At 58.1% G+C, this 19,703-nt stretch overlaps 4 protein-coding genes across 6 annotated transcripts; 1 reads left to right on the top strand and 3 right to left on the bottom strand.

The window, feature by feature from the left end:
- The first annotated feature begins 243 nt into the window (after positions 1-243).
- Positions 244-6,289, top strand: PCBP4 (poly(rC) binding protein 4). Of its 2 annotated transcripts, XM_014869624.2 has the most exons (13): positions 244-336; positions 1,781-1,896; positions 2,210-2,233; positions 2,312-2,344; positions 2,602-2,718; positions 2,805-2,933; positions 3,175-3,303; positions 3,557-3,631; positions 3,801-3,845; positions 3,990-4,065; positions 4,439-4,491; positions 4,898-5,067; positions 5,374-6,289. In XM_014869624.2, the coding sequence occupies exons 2-13, from the start codon at positions 1,801-1,803 to the stop codon at positions 5,687-5,689; spliced, it is 1,263 nt and encodes a 420-aa protein (XP_014725110.1). In that variant the 5' UTR covers positions 244-336; positions 1,781-1,800; the 3' UTR covers positions 5,690-6,289. The 2 variants fall into 2 exon arrangements, with proteins under 2 accessions (XP_014725110.1, XP_088027315.1); XM_088171189.1 differs by lacking the exon at positions 244-336 and having other exon boundaries at positions 1,724-1,896.
- On the bottom strand, positions 6,242-8,799 carry LOC106849181 (putative G protein-coupled receptor). Its single transcript, XM_088171191.1, has one exon. It carries the CDS (start codon positions 8,774-8,776, stop codon positions 7,547-7,549), a length of 1,230 nt encoding a protein of 409 aa, XP_088027317.1. The 5' UTR covers positions 8,777-8,799; the 3' UTR covers positions 6,242-7,546.
- On the bottom strand, positions 8,775-14,706 carry LOC148222495 (protein mono-ADP-ribosyltransferase PARP3-like). Of its 2 annotated transcripts, XM_088171188.1 has the most exons (12): positions 14,568-14,706; positions 13,684-13,922; positions 13,346-13,471; positions 12,753-12,944; positions 12,261-12,396; positions 11,808-12,034; positions 11,514-11,669; positions 11,287-11,364; positions 10,872-11,049; positions 10,518-10,664; positions 10,195-10,402; positions 8,775-8,903 (listed from the first exon to the last, which is right to left on the bottom strand). In XM_088171188.1, exons 2-11 carry the CDS (start codon positions 13,864-13,866, stop codon positions 10,233-10,235), a joined length of 1,593 nt encoding a protein of 530 aa, XP_088027314.1. In that variant the 5' UTR covers positions 13,867-13,922; positions 14,568-14,706; the 3' UTR covers positions 8,775-8,903; positions 10,195-10,232. The 2 variants fall into 2 exon arrangements, with proteins under 2 accessions (XP_088027314.1, XP_088027313.1); XM_088171187.1 differs by lacking the exon at positions 8,775-8,903 and having other exon boundaries at positions 10,065-10,402.
- Positions 14,707-15,299: 593 nt separating this feature from the next.
- Positions 15,300-17,980, bottom strand: LOC148222494 (protein mono-ADP-ribosyltransferase PARP3-like). Its single transcript, XM_088171769.1, has 8 exons — positions 17,969-17,980; positions 17,738-17,829; positions 17,291-17,537; positions 17,010-17,151; positions 16,360-16,451; positions 15,946-16,123; positions 15,574-15,857; positions 15,300-15,458 (listed from the first exon to the last, which is right to left on the bottom strand). The coding sequence occupies exons 1-8, from the start codon at positions 17,978-17,980 to the stop codon at positions 15,300-15,302; spliced, it is 1,206 nt and encodes a 401-aa protein (XP_088027895.1).
- Between the last annotated feature and the right edge of the window lie 1,723 nt (positions 17,981-19,703).

The following is a 19,703-nucleotide window of genomic DNA, read 5'->3' as shown; positions in this document are numbered from 1 at the left end:
CACGCAATTACAAAGAGGGGCGATGTGTGAGCCAAAGGGAGGGGGGCCGGGGGGGGCTAGGAATGTCCCCAGCGGTGGCAGATGGCCTTACCCAGGGTGCATTGTTCCTTTTAGTGTCTCTTATCCGCTGTAATAGGATCCCGGAGGGAGGGATGTGGGAGAGGGGAAGAGCGAGGGGGGCCCCGGCGTGGACCGGGGTGGGGGCCGAGGCTGCCAGCTTGGCCCTGGCCTGTCAAGCGGCTCATTGTTCCTGCCCCGGGTGTCACTGGGCGCCGCCGGGGACAATGTGGCACTGAGAGGGGCGGCCGGCGGTGGAGGGACGAGGCGCACGGAAAGGTACCCGCCAGGCCCCACTCCCGCGGGGACCAGGGGGCTTGGGGCGGCCGGGAGGGCGAGAAGAGAGAGATTTCCCCAGGGACGGGGTGGGGGCTTCCTGTCGTCCCCCCTCCCTTTGTCACCCGAAGGTGCCCCGAAGGACGGGCGGTGCCCAGCTCGGTGGCTGTCCCAATGCCAGCCATGGCAGGTGGCCTCTGCCCATCACCGGGGCCTTCGGCTTTCCTGCCGGCCTGGCTCACCTGGGGAAGAACACCCCCCTGCCCGCAGAACCCCCCACATGCTGTCTGTGGCAGTGGGGGGACACCCGTGGCCCTGCTGCGTTTCCCCGTCCCACCGCCAGCCTCGTCCTTTTTCCCCCGGCGGGGTCTTTTGTCCCTGGCGGATTCCTGCTGCCATTCATCCCCAGGGGGACTGGGGACCCTGGCCGGCTGCGCGTCCCTGCCGGCACCCCACACATCTCCGGATACCGCGGGCAGGGCTTATAGCAGGGTGCATCCCTTCCCTTCCGACCCACTTCAGGCTCCCCTGCACCAGGAGCGGGAATATTCCCCCTCTTATTCTCTCCACCTTTCTCCAGCCCGCGGTAACAGGAGGGTGGAGACGTTCAAACCACCCCGGGGGTGCGAGGCATAGCACTTAGGGGGTGAGCCTCCCCCCCCCCCTCGTTACCCTGATGCAGGAGATGTGCTGTAGCGGTGACGAGTCCTGCCAGCACCTAAAATAGCCGGCCCCCCCTCCCGCCATGCCCGCGGACGCGGCCCCAGCCTCAACACGGGTGCTTTGTTTCAAAGCTGCTTGGCATCGCCCAGCTTGCCGGGAGCCAGCGGTGCCGCAGCCGCCCACCCGGGCCTGGACACACAGTAATTGTCCTCCTCCCAGGGGCCCTGGCCGCCCACGGCCACCCGGGCACAAGGTCCGGGGGGCCCTGGGGTGCTCTGGGTGGGGACATGGTGCAGCGGCACCAGTCAGCAGGCATCAAGCTGTCGTTTGGTTGCGGTGGTCCCCATCAGGGAGCTTGCCTCAGTGTCCCTGGGGCTTTGTGCGTGGGCACGGGGAAGAGAGGAGGAGAAAGAAGGTGGCTTGCGTAGCCTATGAGACCACCCAGGCCACCTCTGCTCTCCCCACTCTAGCAAGCGTCTGCAAACAGAACCCTATCCCACAGGAACCCTCCACACACCTTGCCTTCTCCTCCTGTATCCATCCAGTTCCTGGTTTTGTGTGGGACAGGCTGAAGGCAGCTCAGCAGACACATAACAAGGGGTCCCTTCTAAGGGTGAAGTGTGCCCGTGGGGTGCCCATGGAGCCTCACCTGCCAGAAGAGGGCACAGTGCTGCCTCTGCCCCAGTTTCCCCATTTCCCAGCCACAGGATATTCAAGCTGCAGATCTGGGGGTGGGGGTTTAGCTGGGGCATCCTCCCTTTCTGAAGACCACCATGTCCCACAGGCTCATCTCGCCCTCCCGCCATGGCATCGCCAGACAGAGCCAGTGGCGTGGGTGGCAGTCCCGAGGAGACGGAGCTCAGCATCACCCTGACCCTGCGCATGCTCATGCACGGCAAGGTAATGGCAGGGGGCTCAGTGCCACTGGGGGGTCAGCGATGCCTGGGGTGAGGGGCCGTGCTGGAGCTCCAGCACCTCACCATGCCCTGTTTTCTTCCCCTGCTCCCAGTCTCCTCTGGGAATAGCATTCCCAGAAGGATTTCTTTCCCCATCCTAAGCTAGGGAGGGGTACATTCCCATGCCCTAGTGTCACTAGTTAAGTCACCCAGTGTCCCAGGGACAGGGTATGTCTGTTGCCAGGCTGGGGGCACAGGAGGGATGTGGGAGGCAGAGAGCCACCTCCTTACAGTGCCACTTTTCTATGCCCTTGCAGGAGATCGGCAGCATCATTGGCAAGGTAAGATTTGGGGTCCTGTGTGTTGCCAGCACTTGGCTCCCCTGGACCTGACCACCCACCCTGTTCCTTTACCTGCAGAAAGGAGAGACTGTTAAGAGGATACGAGAGCAGGTAAGGGCATGCTGGTGGGCTGCCAGGTCCTGCTGCCTGTCATGCGTGTTTCTGGTGGCTCCCTTGTGCCTGACCCCCTAAATCCCAGGTGGAACCAGGGAAAACAAAGCAGCACCCCAGGGAAGGCTGCCATGGGGAGGTGGGAGGGGCAAGGCTCAGGCTCGAAGGCATTAATCCCCCCTATGAGGCTATCTCTGGGGGAAGTCATGAAGCACAGGGCTTGTGACATCCCTAACGGGGTGTGACACTGTCCCCAGAGCAGTGCACGCATCACTATCTCGGAAGGGTCCTGCCCCGAGCGCATCACCACGATCACCGGCTCCACCGATGCCGTCTTCCGTGCTGTCTCCATGATCGCCTTCAAGCTGGAGGAGGTAGACAGCCCTCCTAAATCCCCCCAGATTCCCCCACACCTGCGGGATCCTGGGGAGTCTGACGCTTCATCCCACATCCCTCACAGGACCTGGGAGCAGGGGGCGATGGGGTATCAGCAAGCAGAGCACCCGTGACCCTGCGCCTCGTCATCCCTGCCAGCCAGTGCGGTTCCCTCATCGGCAAGGCAGGAACTAAGATCCGGGAGATCCGGGAGGTGAGGCTGAGGGTAGCTTGGACGTGGGATCCCCTTTTCACCCTGGGGGCACAGAGCCCTGGGTGTGGGGGCTGCCACAGTCCTGCAGGTGCTGGGAGAGGTGATGCAGGAGAGGGATCATCACCCTGTAGGTCCTGTAATGCTCCCTGGGGGCCCAGGAGGGGGACAGGGGAGGTGTGAGGTGCTGAGCCCTGGCAGGGAGTGGTTGGGTAATGCCAGCATCTCTCTTTGCTTCCTGCAGAGCACGGGAGCACAGGTGCAGGTGGCTGGTGACTTGCTGCCCAACTCCACTGAACGGGCTGTCACTGTCTCAGGGGTGCCAGACACCATCATCCAGTGCGTGAGGCAGATCTGCGCTGTCATCCTGGAGGTACCTGCCAAGCCCCATGCCCAGCCCAGGGGGAATCTGCTACCCACCTCTCCCTCCCCAAGGCTTCCCATGCCCGTCTGGACCCAAACGCCAGGGCCTCCCTGTGTGGAAACCCATAGGAGCACACCCTGCCTTTGTAGTTCTGGGGGCTGTGCCCAGCTTGCTGGGGGCATAAGGGGCAGAGGGTCCTTGGGGCTACAGGGGCATTCAGCTTCATCTCTCACCTCCTCCACCTCCTTCCTTCTGTCTCCAGTCGCCTCCGAAGGGGGCCACCATACCCTACCACCCTGGTCTCTCCCTGGGCACCATCCTGCTCTCTGCAAATCAGGTAAGAGGCCACAGCATCTCTGAGGGAATGAAGTGGCCAGGAGGGCAGCCTCTGCCAGCAAGGGGCAACTCTGGTGGGCTCAGGGTAGTCTCTCTTCCCCAGCGGGGAGTGACCTGAGACATTGGTCCCCACCTGGCTCCCCATTAATGCCCCTGTTTTCTCTTCCCAGGGCTTCTCCATGCAGGGCCAGTACAGCGGGGTCTCTCCTGCAGAGGTGAGTCTGTCCCTGTGGCAATGGGGTTTGTGCCCACCAGGATGCGTGCTGCTGGGAATGCCTGTCTTGGGAGGCACTGGGGCACAGCTGACCTCTGCCATCACCCCTAACACCACCTTCCTCCTCTTCACACTGTCTGGGCAGGTGACGAAGCTGCAGCAGCTGTCAGGGCATGCACTTCCCTTTGGCCCCCTGGGCCATGCACCCACCATGATGCCAGGTGAGCATCTTCCATGCTCCCCCAAGGCTGGGTGTACTCCTCCTGATCCACCCTGGTACCTGACCCTGATGAAAGGGCTTCCCTCCTCTTTCCAGTCCCAGCCCGCCCAGCATGTCTACCTGCCCCTCCAGCACAGCCTTGTAATTGTTTTCCTGGGGTCACTGCACCCACCAGTGCTCTCCAATCCTGCAGTGAGAGAGCACCAGCACCAAATTATGATTTATCTCTATGTCCTGTCCTCCCTTCCTCTCCCCAGCAATCCTTCAGGTTTGTGTCCAGGACCACTCACTATCCTAGTATGGGGCTGGGGTAGGGGCACAGAGCTATGGGAGACCTGCCCCTTCATTGCTGACACCCCTGTCTCTCTCTCCAGGCCTGGATGCCAGCTCCCAGAGCAGCTCCCAGGAGTTCCTGGTGCCCAATGACGTATGTATTGGTCTGGGAATGGTGAGGGAGACCACAGCTTGTCCCCACCCACGTGTACCATCCCAGAAGCACTTTGCAGAGGCAACCACTGACCCACGCAGTGGAGGCTCTGCCAGAGCTTAGAATCAGGAGGGAGTAGCTGAGGCAGAAGAAAGGGAAAACTGAAACACAGGAGAGGGGGCAAGATTTTGGCCAATGCCAAGGAAAGGCCATAGCATGTGGCACAATGCCAGCAAGAGGGTCTTGAATGAGACCAAAAAGCAGGGTCTGCCCAAAGAAAGTGGTGTCCTGCCCTCCCAGTGCCTTGCACAGTTTCACCTCTGAGGTGTAGGGGGTGTCCGGGTGAGCCCCTGCTTGGCAAGGCTGCTCTGGCTGCTCCTGGCTCACCCCATCCCTGCCCTTTCAGCTCATTGGCTGCATCATCGGCCGGCACGGCAGCAAGATCAGCGAGATCAGGCAGATGTCGGGTGCCCACATCAAGATTGGTAACCAGACTGAGGGCTCCAGTGAGCGGCACGTGACCATCACAGGGACCCCTGTCAGCATCAGCCTGGCTCAGTACCTCATCACAGCCTGGTAGGTGTCAGCCTGCTGGATGCTAGTGAGGGTGGCTCTTCTCCAGCACCCCAAAGTAGCTTTTGGAGGATACCCCCTACCACAGCATCCTCAGGAAGGATGATCTGAGTGGTGCTTTGAGATCCTGAGGTGGAAGGTGCAGAAGCCAAGACCCATCAGATTTGAGCCCCTGCTTTTTAATCCTGTTCAGTGGGATACATGTGCCAGAAGGGATGGGGTGCTCAGTTCCTGCACCCTATGGTTGTGCTGGGAGAACCAGTCTGTCACCATGGTACTCACGATCATCTTTCTCTCTTGCTTTCCCAGCTTAGAGACTGCTAAATCTACCTCCCAGGTGCCCCCAGGCCCTGGCTCCATGGACCTCGGCATGGGCTTCTCCCAGCCCCTCGCCCCAGGCTCTGGTGCAGCACTTCCCACTGTTGCCCCAGCCCCCCCAGCCCTCCTGGGCACCCCCTATGCCATCTCCCTCTCCAACTTCATCGGCATGAAACCAGTGTCATTCCTGGCACTGTCCCCATCCTCCGTAGCAGGTCCCAATGGTGGCACCACCACCTACACGACCAAGATCTCAGCAGCCAACGGCACCAAGAAAGCTGATCGGCAGAAGTTCTCACCCTACTGAGCCCCACTGGTGGGTGGGCCAGGGCGTCCAGGGTGCTACTCAGTAGCAGGGACACCTTCTCACCACCCACCCTGACCTCAGCCTCTGCCAGGTGCCCCATATCCCCCATCCCAGGGAAGGGTCTTCCTGGTGGTAATGCCTGCTGGAAGAAAGGGCTGTTTCACTGCCTGCTGCCCATCCCAGCAGCACTGTGGCCCCCTCCCTGATTTTCTGCACAGAGACCATGTGTCCTGGTATTGGGTGCAGGAAATGCCCCTGCAGGCCTAGGGTCCCTTTTCCCAATGCCCTGTGCTGGTGTGGGACCTCTGCTTCCTGCTCCTCACCCTGCCTCCCCTGTCATCCTGCTCATGCCCACACTCCATCTGGCACGCAAAAGCCAGGTCCCACTGGAGGAGGACTGCCTGGCCTCTCCAGGAGTCCCCCTTCCACTGGCTCTGATGGGGGGCCCTGCCTGGGCCACCCCAGGGGAATTGCCTCCCAGAACCCCATCCAAGAGCCAGTCCCTGCTGGCTTGGAAATGCTGTATATATATGAGTCTATATTTTTTCCTCCTTTGTAACTTATCAATGGTTTAATAAAAAGATAAAATTTACAAGAAAATTACAACAATAATAATAATATTTCCCACCCTGGGTGGAGACTTCCCACAGAGCAGGGGTGGCCTCAGCTCCTAGGTACTTGGGTGGTGGCTGGAAGGGCATCCCTGTGTCTAGGAGGGGAAGCTGGCCTTCAGCCCCATCTCTCTGGGAATCTTCCTGGAGCCCCTCCCTGCCACAGGGCAGTTAGAGAGGCCATAGGGCAGTTTTCCCTCAAGCCTGCAGTTACTACTGGAGTAGGGACATCTCCAACCCACCATGCCAACACCAGCCCTGGGACCTTTGTGGGCGGGGTGAGGGTGATGTACCCCTGCAGCATTACCCAAAAGGGTCCAGTCCCCTTCCTAGCAGTGAAGACCCCATAGGAGTGTCCCCAAGCCCTTCCCTTGAAGGGGAACAGAAGCTCCTGATCCCCTCTGGCTGCTGCTGCCCTGGAGCACCCCACACGGCCACCCCCCACCACGCTGTCTCACCATGTCCAACCCAGCATGCCCTTGGCCAGCAGCCCAAGTTGGCTCACATGTGGCACTGCTGACCAGGCTTCAAACTGGGCAGCCCATCTGTCCATAAACAGCCCAGCATGGACCCCCAGACAGCCAGTTCCCCCCCAGGGGACTGATCACTGCCAGCTGAGGGGGACAGAGGGCACAGCCAGGCATGGCCACAGGCATGGCCACAGGCATTGCATGCTACCATGGCAGCAGGACAAACAGTGACACAGCCAGATCCAGCCCTGTGGGTGTGTTCCCCTGATCAGTGTCACAGGGAGCAGGATCTCCTCCACACAGACATTAGTTTTGGGTTAAAAAGCCAAGACGGAGGTCTCCATGTTTGCCATCCAGGCTCAGCAGGGAGCTCAGGGCCCTGGTGTTACTGGTGTTAGTGGCATTAGCTGGAACATTGCTCCTGGATAGGGTGCATGGGACATATGCTCTTCCCCACTGGCCAGGAGAGCTCAAACCAGGGCAATGGAGATGGAGGTGTCCCATCCCCTGCCCCTGCGCAGGAGCCCCCTGAGGAGAGCCCATTCCTGGAACTGGGCTGTGCTGGTGGAGCCAGAGACAATTCCAGCCTGCAGAAGAGAGATGTGACTTCCCCAGATCTGCTACCTTCTCCCAGCAGAGAAACCATCTTCCACCATAAGCTCAGAGAAGAGGCAAAACCTGAACAAGGACTCCAAAATCCAAGAGATTGGGTCCAAGCAAGTCCAATGGGTCTCTGGCAGGTCTCCTGCCCAGCACAGTGGAACAGAGGCTTCTTCTCAGCTGCTCTCTTCAGAAACTTGACCTGGGGTGGGGAAGCCTCTTGTAGTCTGGTCCAGCCTGTTCCTGGGGCTGGGGCTGATGCAGCTGGTGTGGGTCTCCAGTGTGTAAGTTGCTCTCTGGAGGAACTGCAAGAAGTTTTCCTGAACAGAAGCCTCTGAGATGGAAAGACAGAGCTCCTGACCCAGAGGATGGTTAAGACAGCTGCGCCGGAGCCGGGCCAGCTCCTCACGGATTTGGCGGTTCAGCAGCCCATAGAAGAAGGGATTAACAGCAAAGGAGGAGTAGGCAATCCAGGTGACCACCATCTCCCCGTGCCCACCAACCACAGTGCCAACAGTGACAGAGGAGTGCAAGTGGAAAGCAAAGAAAGGCAGCCAGCAGCACAAGAACTGTCCCACAATGAGGACCAAGGTGAGGATGGCCTTGTTGCTTCCCAAAAGGCGATCTGGGATCAGCCTGGGCAGCATCAGGATCCTGGCAGTGAGGATGGTCACTTGGCTGGCGATGGAGTCACATCGGTGCCTAGGTGCAACTGCCTGTGCCGGCACAGGTGCCTGCTGCAGGGACGCAGTCCGGGCCACGCGGTAGATGCTGGAGTAGACAGCAAGGATAATGATGGTGGGCAGAATAAAGCAGGTGATGCTGAAGAGGATCACAAAAACCTTCTTATGAGCCCCAGGGCTCCAGTAGACTGTGCAGCGGCTGGCGCTGGTGGCCCCATTGCCATGAGGCCACGCCACTAGTGCCAAGACAGTGATGAGAACAGACTTGACCCAAATGAAAATCACTCCAGCCACTGCCAGCCTGATGGTCATCTTGACCTCATACCTCAATGGATGGACAATGTAGTAGTACCGCTCCACACTGATGATAGAGATGGTGAGAATGGAGGCACAGATGAAGCAGATATTCAGGAATATCACGGCCTTGCACTCAGCAATGCTGTAGATCACCCAGTTGAAACAGGAAGAGCTGGAGATGATCCCCAGGGGCATGAGGAAAATGGCTGAGAGGAGATTGACCACACAGAGGTGGCAGACAAAGATGAACTTCCTGAAAAGGGGCGTTTTGAGGATGATGACCATCACCACGATGTTTGCCACCAGGGCCGTGAGAGTGAGCAGGATCATGCAGAAAAGGCCCACCACTTCATGGGCAATGGAGTGCTCGGGGGCGGAGAGCAGCTCTAGGCTGTCCGTCGTGTTTGACCCCGTCTGGCTCGGCATCCCCCTCCAGGGCTAAGCCAGCAGCTCTGGTGCCTGGGCAGCAAGGGCTCTTCTCCTGTATCCCAGAGAGGGTAACCCTACCACAACCATGGCTGCTACCTTCTCCTTGCCTGTGGAGATCAGGAGCCTGGCATGAAGGGAAAGAACCAAAATGAAGAAGAGCCACAGAGAAACACAGAGACAAACAGCACACTTCCAAGATGCTGGAGGAGGGAGAGGTAGCCAGTGAAGTCATAGCACCCTGGCCCTCCCAGACCTGGCACCCAGGCTGTCCCCAACCTATCCAGGGATAGCATTGCGAGGTCCTCTGGGCACCCATGCCAGCCTGACACCCCGTCCCCCCTCTCCAATAGCACCAATATATCCTGAGGAGAGACAGTACAACTTGCCTGTCCCAACCTTCTTGCTCTGGCCACAAGGGACCCCAGGGTGGGTGGGATTCAGCGCACCTTTGCTCCTGCGGAGATGGGTGATGCTCCTCTCCTCACTGGGGTCCCGCTTGCTGGTGTTGCTCCCGCAGCAGAACCGGGGCTGCCGGCCCTGTGTGCTCCCCCTTCCCTGCTCCCGTCACCCACTCGTCATCCTGTTTGCCTGCAGCCCGCCAGCTGCGGATGGCACCAGCTGTCACTCCCGGCGCTGCCTGCACTGCCTGCACCCGTGGCAGTCCCACAGGGACAGCTGCTGGGTCCTAGCAGCCGGCAGGGGCGCAGGAAGGAGCTCTGTGCTCCCCTAGAATGGCCACCCACTGCACCAGGCATGGTCCTTCCACAGGAACAGCTCAGGTCCCTGGGGCTCAAGGGACAGAGCTACAGGCAGGTCTGCAGCAAATCATCTCCGCTGGCAGATGGATGATCATGGGGCATCAGGATAACACAGCTGGGAGTTGCCCTTCCCTGGTAGCCTGAGCACCCAGACATGTGCTCAAGGGGCACACATGAACACAGAGAAGGGCTTGGCATGGGTGTCAGGCTGGGGTAGGACAGCAGGCATGGCATGAGGCATGGCACTAAAGGGAGGACAGGCACTTGCCCTCAGGATGGACTGATTCCACTATGCCCAGGCAGGGCACCAGATCTTGTTCATCCTCTGTAGCTCTGATGCCACAGAGTGCCCGTGAGCCATGTGCCATGCTAAGGTAATAACAGCAGCTGGCTCTCAAAGACAACAGCTTTTATCTGAAGGCTTCAGCCCCTCCAAAGCCACCTGTGCCATCCATTCAGGGACCCACTGACATTCTTCCTTATAGCATGCCAGCCTTGCTAGGAAAAAAAGCGGGAGCACTGCTTGGTGCAAGGCACAGTGCTTTTATTCACAGTAAAGCAAGCTGAGTCCCCATGACAGCCTGTCCCTTACTAAGCCCCAGGTGGGGGTGCATGGAGAAGCCAGACTCTGTGCTCTGGGCTGATGGGTGTCACCACCTGGTGCTGGTCCAGGGCCGTGGTGCTCCCAGGCACCCTCAGAAGCAGAGCTGGACAAGGTAGCGGATCCGGCACTGGCTTTCCTGGTAGATGAGGTACTCGCTCTGGCTGAAGTAGGAGTCCTTGTAGGCAGACATGGGGATGGGCTTGCCCTGGCACACCAGCACTTTCTTGCCATCCAGCACCACCTCCACATCCTGTGCAGGATCTGGGCCAGAAGATACCCCACCACCACATTAAACCTGAGATCTGGACTCTCTCCTGTGCCGCCCTGAGCCCACCACAGCCCCACAGCTGCCACACCCCTCCTGCCCCCAGCTCACCTGGCTCTGTCCGGCCACAGGCCAGGACACTGTCATAGCCAGCAGGAGGCTGACACAGTGTGGGGTCATCACGGGTGATGCGGTAGGGCTTGCCCAGGGCCACCTCCGTCAGGAACATGATGCCAACATTGTCAGATGTTCTCCCCACTGCCATGGGAGAAACGGATGGCAATGATTATTATTATTCTCATCTGGTTGTGCCCCAAGCCACTCTGGGACATAGGGACCAATTGCCATGGCAGGGAAGGGGCTTGGCAAGCCCACAGCTGCCTGGCAAGGAGCACACAAAGGCAGCCAGGCTGACACAGACCCTGTGGGGATCACAAGCAGCACAGTCCATCCCAGGACCCTCACCATAGCTGGCTGATTTGCTGTTCTCAGAGGCGAAGTAGATGCCCTTGCCCACACGCCCGCCTGAGTGGGGCATGATGCGCAGCCCACTCTTCAGGATGGCCGCCACCACCGCCACGTTGGTGCCATGCCAAAGCAGGCGCCGGTGCTCCAGCAGCTCATGGGCCTTGAAACGCTCATCCTGGAGAGATGCAGAGCTAAGGGCTGTTCACAGAGGGACACACGCGCGCCCAGGAGTGGAGGACTGCCACCCACCTCCCCAGTCCAGCCCCAGTGCCTGTTGGGCCAGAGACTGGGAGCCTGTTGGGCCCTGGCCAGCTGGGATGAATCCCCTCTGGGTGAACAAGCCCTAAAGCAATCCCTGGGTGTAACCATGGCTTCCCCACGGTGACATGGGGAAAAATAAACTCCTCCTCACCTCACCATCCCGGGCCACCTGCCAGATGTTGAGGATGCGGAGTTTGTGCCCAGTCTGTGTCACATAGGTTTGGATCAGCTGCCAAGGGGGAAGCAAAAAAGCTGTGTCACTCCACGCAGCCATCTCAGCAATGCCCACGATCTCCCTGGGACACTAGGAACCTTTGGGCTGTCTGCAGGCCTGACATAATTGTTTCCCATTATGGCATGCTGTGGCACAAGCAGCACCTGGTATTCCCGGGAAGCTGGGTCCAGCAGGGAGAGCTGGCAGCAGAGAAGGGCGTAATCCTGATCCAGTGGATGGGCAACTTCTTTCTCTTCCTCCTCCTCCTCCTTCATTTTCTGTGTCTGCAGGCTCTGTGCCAGCTCAATGTCGGCCAGCACCTGGTAGGAACAGAGCAGGGACATTCTCATCAACAGTGCTGGGCACTGTGCTGGGGGACCAGGGCAAGCCCAGCCTCCTGCCAGCAGCTCCTGCCCCACAGGAAGGGATGTCACACACTATGTGCTCTGACATCTCACCAGCAGCATGTCCTTCTTGGCACGCAGCAGGTCAGGGGAGTTGATGGTGGGTGGTCGTGCCCGTCCAAAGTTGTGTGGGACGATGGTGTAGAAGCGTGAGGAGAGTTCCTCCAGGCGAGTGGCCTGAGGGGGCTGCTCCTTCAGTGCTGCCTCCAGCTCTTCCAGGGCCTCAAAGCCCCTTGCAATCTGCTGCTTGCTCAGCTTCCCCAGAGGCATCTTCTTCACATCTACAGTGGAGAACAAGGTGAACTCAACCACACCACTCACCCCAAAGCTAGCTCCCAGAACCTCCAGTATTACCATGGGCAAGTGTGGGCACGCAGCATGGGGTGCCCATAGTCTCATCAGGTGCCAGGATATCAGAGGGGATGCTCTAAAATTCACCAGCACCTCTGCTTGTGAACCTCTCCATCTGCACCTCCAGGTGCCACTCATCAACCCATCACGTCCTACCGATATTCATGGTCTGCATAGCATCCCGGAACATGTCACTGCTGAAGATGAGGGACACCAGGTCCTGTGTGGCTGGGTCCAAGGTGCAGGGCAGCACCTGCTGCTTGCAGATCTTGTCTCCATCCACAGCATCCACCTGCAGACACCCCACATCAGCTGCCAGCCTGCAAGAGGCTATGACAGCAGAGCACCAGGGCAGCCTGCCTCTGTGAGGAGAGCCTGGTCCTGGGGCAGCAGAGCAATGGGCAGGTGCTGCCTCCATTTTCCATGGCCACCCAGAAGGCCATGTTTCTCATTCAGAATGCCCTCCCACTCCCTTTTAACCCATTAGCCTCGAATCTCTGCCTGCAAGCTGTTGCAGCAAGCCCCCAGATCTCCCTCAAAACCCATCACATCCTTCTGACCCTCTTGGATGACCTGGTGTTCAGTGGGCCAGGAGTGTGATGAGGACCATCCCACCATGGTGACAAACTGAGGGCTCAGAGTTCTCACCTTGAGGGCAACCTCCAACTCGTGCCCAGCCCCTGGTTCCACCTCAATGAGTGTGTACTTCCCTGGCTGGGCAATGAAGTTCTCCCTTGTTGCCCAGCTGTTCTTGGTCTTCTCTCGAAACTTCTTCTCAAATTCCTTCTTGGCAGCTTCCAGGGAGGCACAGGTCATGATCTTGGACTGGCCCACCTCTCCCTGGCAGTGGACAGCAGTGGTCAGCACCTCCCCTGCTTCCCAACTCCACCAGCCTCATGCTGATGGAAGCCAGCAGGAACAAGGGGGGCTGTGATAGCAGGGCTGTGGGGCAGTGAGCAGGAATGTGCTGAGACACCAGCTCTGGAAGACACCCCAGGACTTCTTGCTGGGCTGTCAAACTCACGTTCACTGCAGGGACAGGTGCCACGTGCCCCAGATAGACTGACTATGTTGGGTGGGGATAAGTCCTTGAAGCCCCCCCATTAAAGTGCTCTAGAAGGACACTTGGGCACTTGCTTTGGGACCAGGGACCACCAGGTTCACCCTCAGTTTTTGGGGTTCCAAAGGCAGGGTGGGGACAGCTGAGGTGTGGGAAATGAGCAGTACCAGAGTTGACTCACCACACGGCCCCAGCGGCTCCAGACACTGTAGGTACCATTACACTCAAGGAGCTGAATGATGAAGAACTTGTTGTTGTTGGCACTGATATTGGTCTGGTTCAGGGTGCAGTCATAGTCCTCATAGACCTGTAGTGAGTGACATGGCTTGGGCTGGAACCTGAGGGCGTTTGAGGAAGGAGAGGATGCAGAAATGTCCCAGTGGGAACACAGGGGGCATCTGCAAGGAAAATTGGGGCTGACCCTCTGTCAACAGGGCAGGTGTTGCTCGGAGACTCCTCCAAGCCTCCCATCCACAGGCTCCCATCCCTATCCCCTGAGTACCTCAGCCCTGCTCTCACCCGGGCACCATGTGCTGTACTCAAGGGGCACTGCCCATCAATTGTGGCAGGAGGTCTCTCCTTGGGAGCACTTTTCAGCGTTGCCAAGGTGGAACTCCAGGTGTCTTCCTCCTCTTCCTCTTTCAGTTTCTTTACCCTGATGTCTGGCTGCTTCGACGAAGAAGCTTGGCGTTTGGAAGCCATGACTGCGCCCCCCACCTGCCGCAGGGTCAGGGCAGCCTGAATCCACCAGAAAAATCCTTGGAGACAGCAGAGGGAGAGGTGAGAGATGCCAAGCTGCCCTTCCAGGAAACTCCAGTGGCCTGTGCCTTAATTTCCCTATGCCTTCAGCCTACAGCTGGGCTGGAGGAGGGCATGGGACCTTTGCCCACGAACTGTCTCAATCTTGTCCCTGTATTCAGGGTGTGTGGAAGAGCCTCTCAGCACCCTTTAGCCCTTGAGAGACCCCAAAGTGGAAAGAGCCCAATGACACAGAGCCGAGGGGGAGCACAGGGTGGGCTCAGCTGCTTGCAGAGCAAACGTGAGTCAGAAGAGCTGGAAAAGGGACAAGAGCCTGCTGGAGAGTTGGGGAGCCTTCTTGTCCCCACCTTGATTCACAAGGAACCCCCAATCCACAGGAGTGTTTTTCCAAGACTTGCCCAGCTCTGTGGCCCCAGGGACATGCAAGAGGCTAAACAATGCAATGACAGCCCCAAACATGCAGTGCTATCCCCCTAGACATGAAATGCCATCACTCCAGTCCCTCTCAAGAGCAGTGAATTGCTTTGATTTGGGCGGGGGGCTCGGACAATTCCTCTCTACTATGCCCTCTGCCACTCCCAAATGAAGAGGGTGTGACTTGGAGCAGTGAGGGGACAGGGGCACAGGCAGAAACCGTGTCCTACCTGCTCCGGCTGCCTGGCCGAGGAGCTGACAAGGGACTTCAGGCTTGTTGGGCAGCCTGCCCAGAGGAGAAACTTTTTCCTTCGGCAGCAACCACGGATAACATGCGGAAACAGCTGTAATGCCTCCGGGTCGCGCATGCACCCTGTGACAGTCCTGCCTGCTGATTAATTGCACTGCCAGAGGCTGTACTGCCTGTCTATACTGCCTGCACGGCCAGTACTGCCTGTACTTCCTGTACAGCCTGTACTGTCTGTACTGCCTGCACGGCCAGGACTGCCTGTACTGCCTGCATTGCCGGCAATGCCTGTCTGTCTGTACTGTGTGTACTGCCTGTATTGTCTATACTGTCTGTACTGTCTGCATTGCCGGTACTGCCTGTCTGTCTGTACTGCCTGTACTGCCTGTATTGTCTGTACTGTCTGTACTGCCTGTACTGCCCGCTTTGCCAAGCAGTACCTGGACATGGTGTGACCCTGACACCACCTTGCCCTCCAGCCAGCCCCACTCCGTCATTTTCTGACACTAACAAAGTTGTGTTGAAGCAACTGAAGATGGCACGATTTTGTGTGTTACATATCTTTTGTTGGGTCCTAAGCAAACTCAGTCCACATGACAGCCTGTCCCTTACTAAGCCCCAGGTGGGGGTGCATGGAGAAGCCAGACTCTGTGCTCTGGGCTGATGGGTGTCACCACCTGGTGCTGGTCCAGGGCCGTGGTGCTCCCAGGCACCCTCAGAAGCAGAGCTGGACAAGGTAGCGGATCCGGCACTGGCTTTCCTGGTAGATGAGGTACTCGCTCTGGCTGAAGTAGGAGTCCTTGTAGGCAGACATGGGGATGGGCTTGCCCTGGCACACCAGCACTTTCTTGCCATCAAGCACCACCTCCACATCCTGTGCAGGATCTGGGCCAGAAGATACCCCACCACCACATCAAACCTGAGATCTGGACTCTCTCCTGTGCCGCCCTGAGCCCACCACAGCCCCATAGCTGCCACACCCCTCCTACCCCCAGCTCATCTGGCTCTGTCTGGCCACAGGCCAGGACGTTGTCATAGCTAGCAGGAGGCTGACACAGCATGGAGTCATCTCGGGTGATGAAGTAGGGCTTTCCCAGGGCCACCTCCATCAGGAACATGATGCCAACATTGTCAGATGATCTGCCCATTGCCATGGGAGAAACGGATGGCAATGATTGCAACATCCCTGGTATTCCCATCTGGTTGTGCCCAGGCCACACTGGGACATAGGGACCAATTGCCATGGCAGGGAAGGGGCTTGGCAAGCCCACAGCTGCCTGGCAAGGAGCACACAAAGGCAGCCAGGCTGACACAGACCCTGTGGGGATCACAAGCAGCACAGTCCATCCCAGGACCCTCACCATAGCTGGCTGATTTGCTGTTCTCAGAGGCGAAGTAGATGCCCTTGCCCACACGCCCGCCTGAGTGGGGCATGATGCGCAGCCCACTCTTCAGGATGGCCGCCACCACCGCCACGTTGGTGCCATGCCAAAGCAGGCGCCGGTGCTCCAGCAGCTCATGGGCCTTGAAACGCTCATCCTGGAGAGATGCAGAGCTAAGGGCTGTTCACAGAGGGACACACGCGTGCCCAGGAGTGGAGGACTGCCACCCACCTCCCCAGTCCAGCCCCAGTGCCTGTTGGGCCAGAGACTGGGAGCCTGTTGGGCCCTGGCCAGCTGGGATGAATCCCCTCTGGGTGAACAAGCCCTAAAGCAATCCCTGGGTGTAACCATGGCTTCCCCACGGTGACATGGGGAAAATAAACTCCTCCTCACCTCACCATCCCGGGCCACCTGCCAGGTGTTGAGGATGCGGAGTTTGTGCCCAGTCTGTGTCACATAGGTTTGGATCAGCTGCCAAGGGGGAAGCAAAAAAGCTGTGTCACTCCACGCAGCCATCTCAGCAATGCCCACGATCTCCCTGGGACACTAGGAACCTTTGGGCTGTCTGCAGGCCTGACATAATTGTTTCCCATTATGGCATGCTGTGGCACAAGCAGCACCTGGTATTCCCGGGAAGCCGGATGACAGCGATCAACAAAGATGGGAGAACCCACTTGCAAAATGAAGAGACGAGATCCCCGTTTGATGCAAGCATGAAGCCGATTTATTGATTTTAATACCAATATATATACCTTTTCAAATATAGCTAAAATTGCACAATCACAAAATCGGTGATTCTAAGTAACATTACTTAATCAGAGCTCTGCACAGACCTGTACAGACTAGCATAGGCACATACGGTCTTGCATTATTTATCTTAAACAAAGCACACCAAGCACACCTTTTGCTTCCCCATTCAGAGTTCTGCCTCACCTTGCCAGGGCTTGTGGCCTACCAAACTTAGTGCATCCACTCTTCAAGAGCATCCACTTCAGTCATGAGTTGAGGAGTGCTCTGAGCCCTGCTCTCCTGCTGGATTTAGTCAGCCAGGTCCATCAGGGAGAGCTGACTGTAGACCAGGGACTTATCCTGATCCAGTGGATGGGCAACTTCTTTCTCTTCCTCCTCCTCCTCCTTCATTTTCTGTGTCTGCAGGCTCTGTGCCAGCTCAATGTCGGCCAGCACCTGGTAGGAACAGAGCAGGGACATTCTCACCACCAGTGCTGGGCACTGTGCTGGGGGACCAGGGCAAGCCCAGCCTCCTGCCAGCAGCTCCTGCCCCACCAGGAAGGGATGTCACACACTATGTGCTCTGACATCTCACCAGCAGCATGTCCTTCTCGGCACGCAGCAGGTCAGGGGAGTTGATGGTGGGTGGTCGTGCCCGTCCAAAGTTGTGTGGGACGATGGTGTAGAAGCGTGAGGAGAGTTCCTCCAGGCGAGTGGCCTGAGGGGGCTGCTCCTTCAGTGCTGCCTCCAGCTCTTCCAGGGCCTCAAAGCCCCTCACAAGCTGCTGCTTGCTCAGCTTCCCCAGAGGCATCTTCACATCTACAGTGGAGGACAAGGTGAACCTGTCCACTCACCCCAAAGCTAGCTCCCAGAACCTCCAGTATTACCATGGGCAAGTGTGGGCACGCAGCATGGGGCGTCCAGAGTCTCATCAGGTGCCAGGATATCAGAGGGGATGCTCTAAAATTCATCAGCACCTCTGCTTGTGAACCTCCCCACCTGGACTACCAAGCCCAGCCTATGCCACCCATCAACCCATCACCTCCTACTGATATTCATGGTCTGTGTGGCTCTGCCAAAGATGCAGGGCAGCACCTGCTGCTTGCAGATCTTGTCTCCATCCACAGCATCCACCTGCAGACACCCCACATCAGCTGCCAGCCTGCAAGAGGCTATGACAGCAGAGCACCAGGGCAGCCTGCCTCTGTGAGGAGAGCCTGGTCCTGGGGCAGCAGAGCAATGGGCAGGTGCTGCCTCCATTTTCCATGGCCACCCAGAAGGCCATGTTTCTCATTCAGAATGCCCTCCCACTCCCTTTTAACCCATTAGCCTCGAATCTCTGCCTGCAAGCTGTTGCAGCAAGCCCCCAGATCTCCCTCAAAACCCATCACATCCTTCTGACCCTCTTGGATGACCTGGTGTTCAGTGGGCCAGGAGTGTGATGAGGACCATCCCACCATGGTGACAACCTGGGTGCCTGGAGTACTCACCCTGAGGACAGCCTCCACCTCCTGCCGAGGTGAGGCCCACCTCCCGCTCCACCTCAATGAGTGTGTACTTCCCTGGCTGGGCAATGAAGTTCTCCCTTGTTGCCCAGCTGTTCTTGGTCTTCCCTCGAAACTTCTTCTCAAATTCCTTCTTGGCAGCTTCCAGGTGGAGAAAGAGTTCGGGCGTGGACTGGCCCACCTCTCCCTGGCAGTGGACAGCAGTGGTCAGCACCTCCCCTGCTTCCCAACTCCACCAGCCTCATGCTGATGGAAGCCAGCAGGAACAAGGGGGGCTGTGATAGCAGGGCTGTGGGGCAGTGAGCAGGAATGTGCTGAGACACCAGCTCTGGAAGACACCCCAGGACTTCTTGCTGGGCTGTCAAACTCACGTTCACTGCAGGGACAGTTGTCACAGGCCCCAGAAAGTCTGACTATGTTGGGTGGGGATAAGTCCTTGAAGCCCCCCCATTAAAGTGCTCTAGAAGGACACTTGGGCACTTGCTTTGGGACCAGGGACCACCAGGTTCACCCTCAGTTTTTGGGGTTCCAAAGGCAGGGTGGAGACAGCTGAGGCATGGGAAATGAGCAGTACCAGAGTTGACTCACCACACGGCCCCAGCGGCTCCAGACACTGTAGGTACCATTACACTCAAGGAGCTGAATGATGAAGAACTTGTTGTTGTTGGCACTGATATTGGTCTGGTTCAGGGTGCAGTCATAATCCTCATAGACCTGTAGTGAGTGACATGGCTTGGGCTGGAACCTGAGGGCGTTTGAGGAAGGAGAGGATGCAGAAATGTCCCAGTGGGAACACAGGGGGCATCTGCAAGGAAAATTGGGGCTGACCCTCTGTCAACAGGGCAGGTGTTGCTCGGAGACTCCTCCAAGCCTCCCATCCACAGGCTCCCATCCCTATCCCCTGAGTACCTCAGCCCTGCTCTCACCCGGGCACCATGTGCTGTACTCAAGGGGCACTGCCTGTCAATTGTGGCAGGAGGTCTCTCCGTGGGGGCACTTTTCAGCTTTGCCAAGGTGGAGCTCCAGGTGTCTTCCTCCTCTTCCTCTTTCAGTTTCTTTACCCTGATGTCTGGCTGCTTCGACGAAGAAGCTGGGCTCATCGAAGCCATGACTGCACCCCCCACCTGCCGCAGGGTCAGGGCAGCCTTAATCCACCAGAAAAATCCTTGGAGACAGCAGAGGGAGAGGTGAGAGATGCCAAGCTGCCCTTCCAGGAAAGTCCAGTGGCCTGTGCCTTGATTTCCCTATGCCTTCAGCCTACAGCTGGGCTAGAGGAGGGCATGGGACCTTTGCCCACGAACTGTCTCAATCTTGTCCCTGTATTCAGGGTGTGTGGAAGAGCCTCTCAGCACCCTTTAGCCCTTGAGAGACCCCAAAGTGGAAAGAGCCCAATGACACAGAGCCGAGGGGGAGCACAGGGTGGGCTCAGCTGCTTGCAGAGCAAACGTGAGTCAGAAGAGCTGGAAAAGGGACAAGAGCCTGCTGGAGAGTTGAGGAGCCTTC

This window comes from Sturnus vulgaris, chromosome 11 (genome assembly GCF_052056855.1).
Source record: "Sturnus vulgaris isolate bStuVul1 chromosome 11, bStuVul1.hap1, whole genome shotgun sequence".
Classification (NCBI taxonomy): Eukaryota; Metazoa; Chordata; class Aves; order Passeriformes; family Sturnidae; genus Sturnus; species Sturnus vulgaris.
The sequence above is the reverse complement of the archived record's forward strand: the minus strand, read 5'-3'. Positions and strand labels throughout refer to the sequence as shown.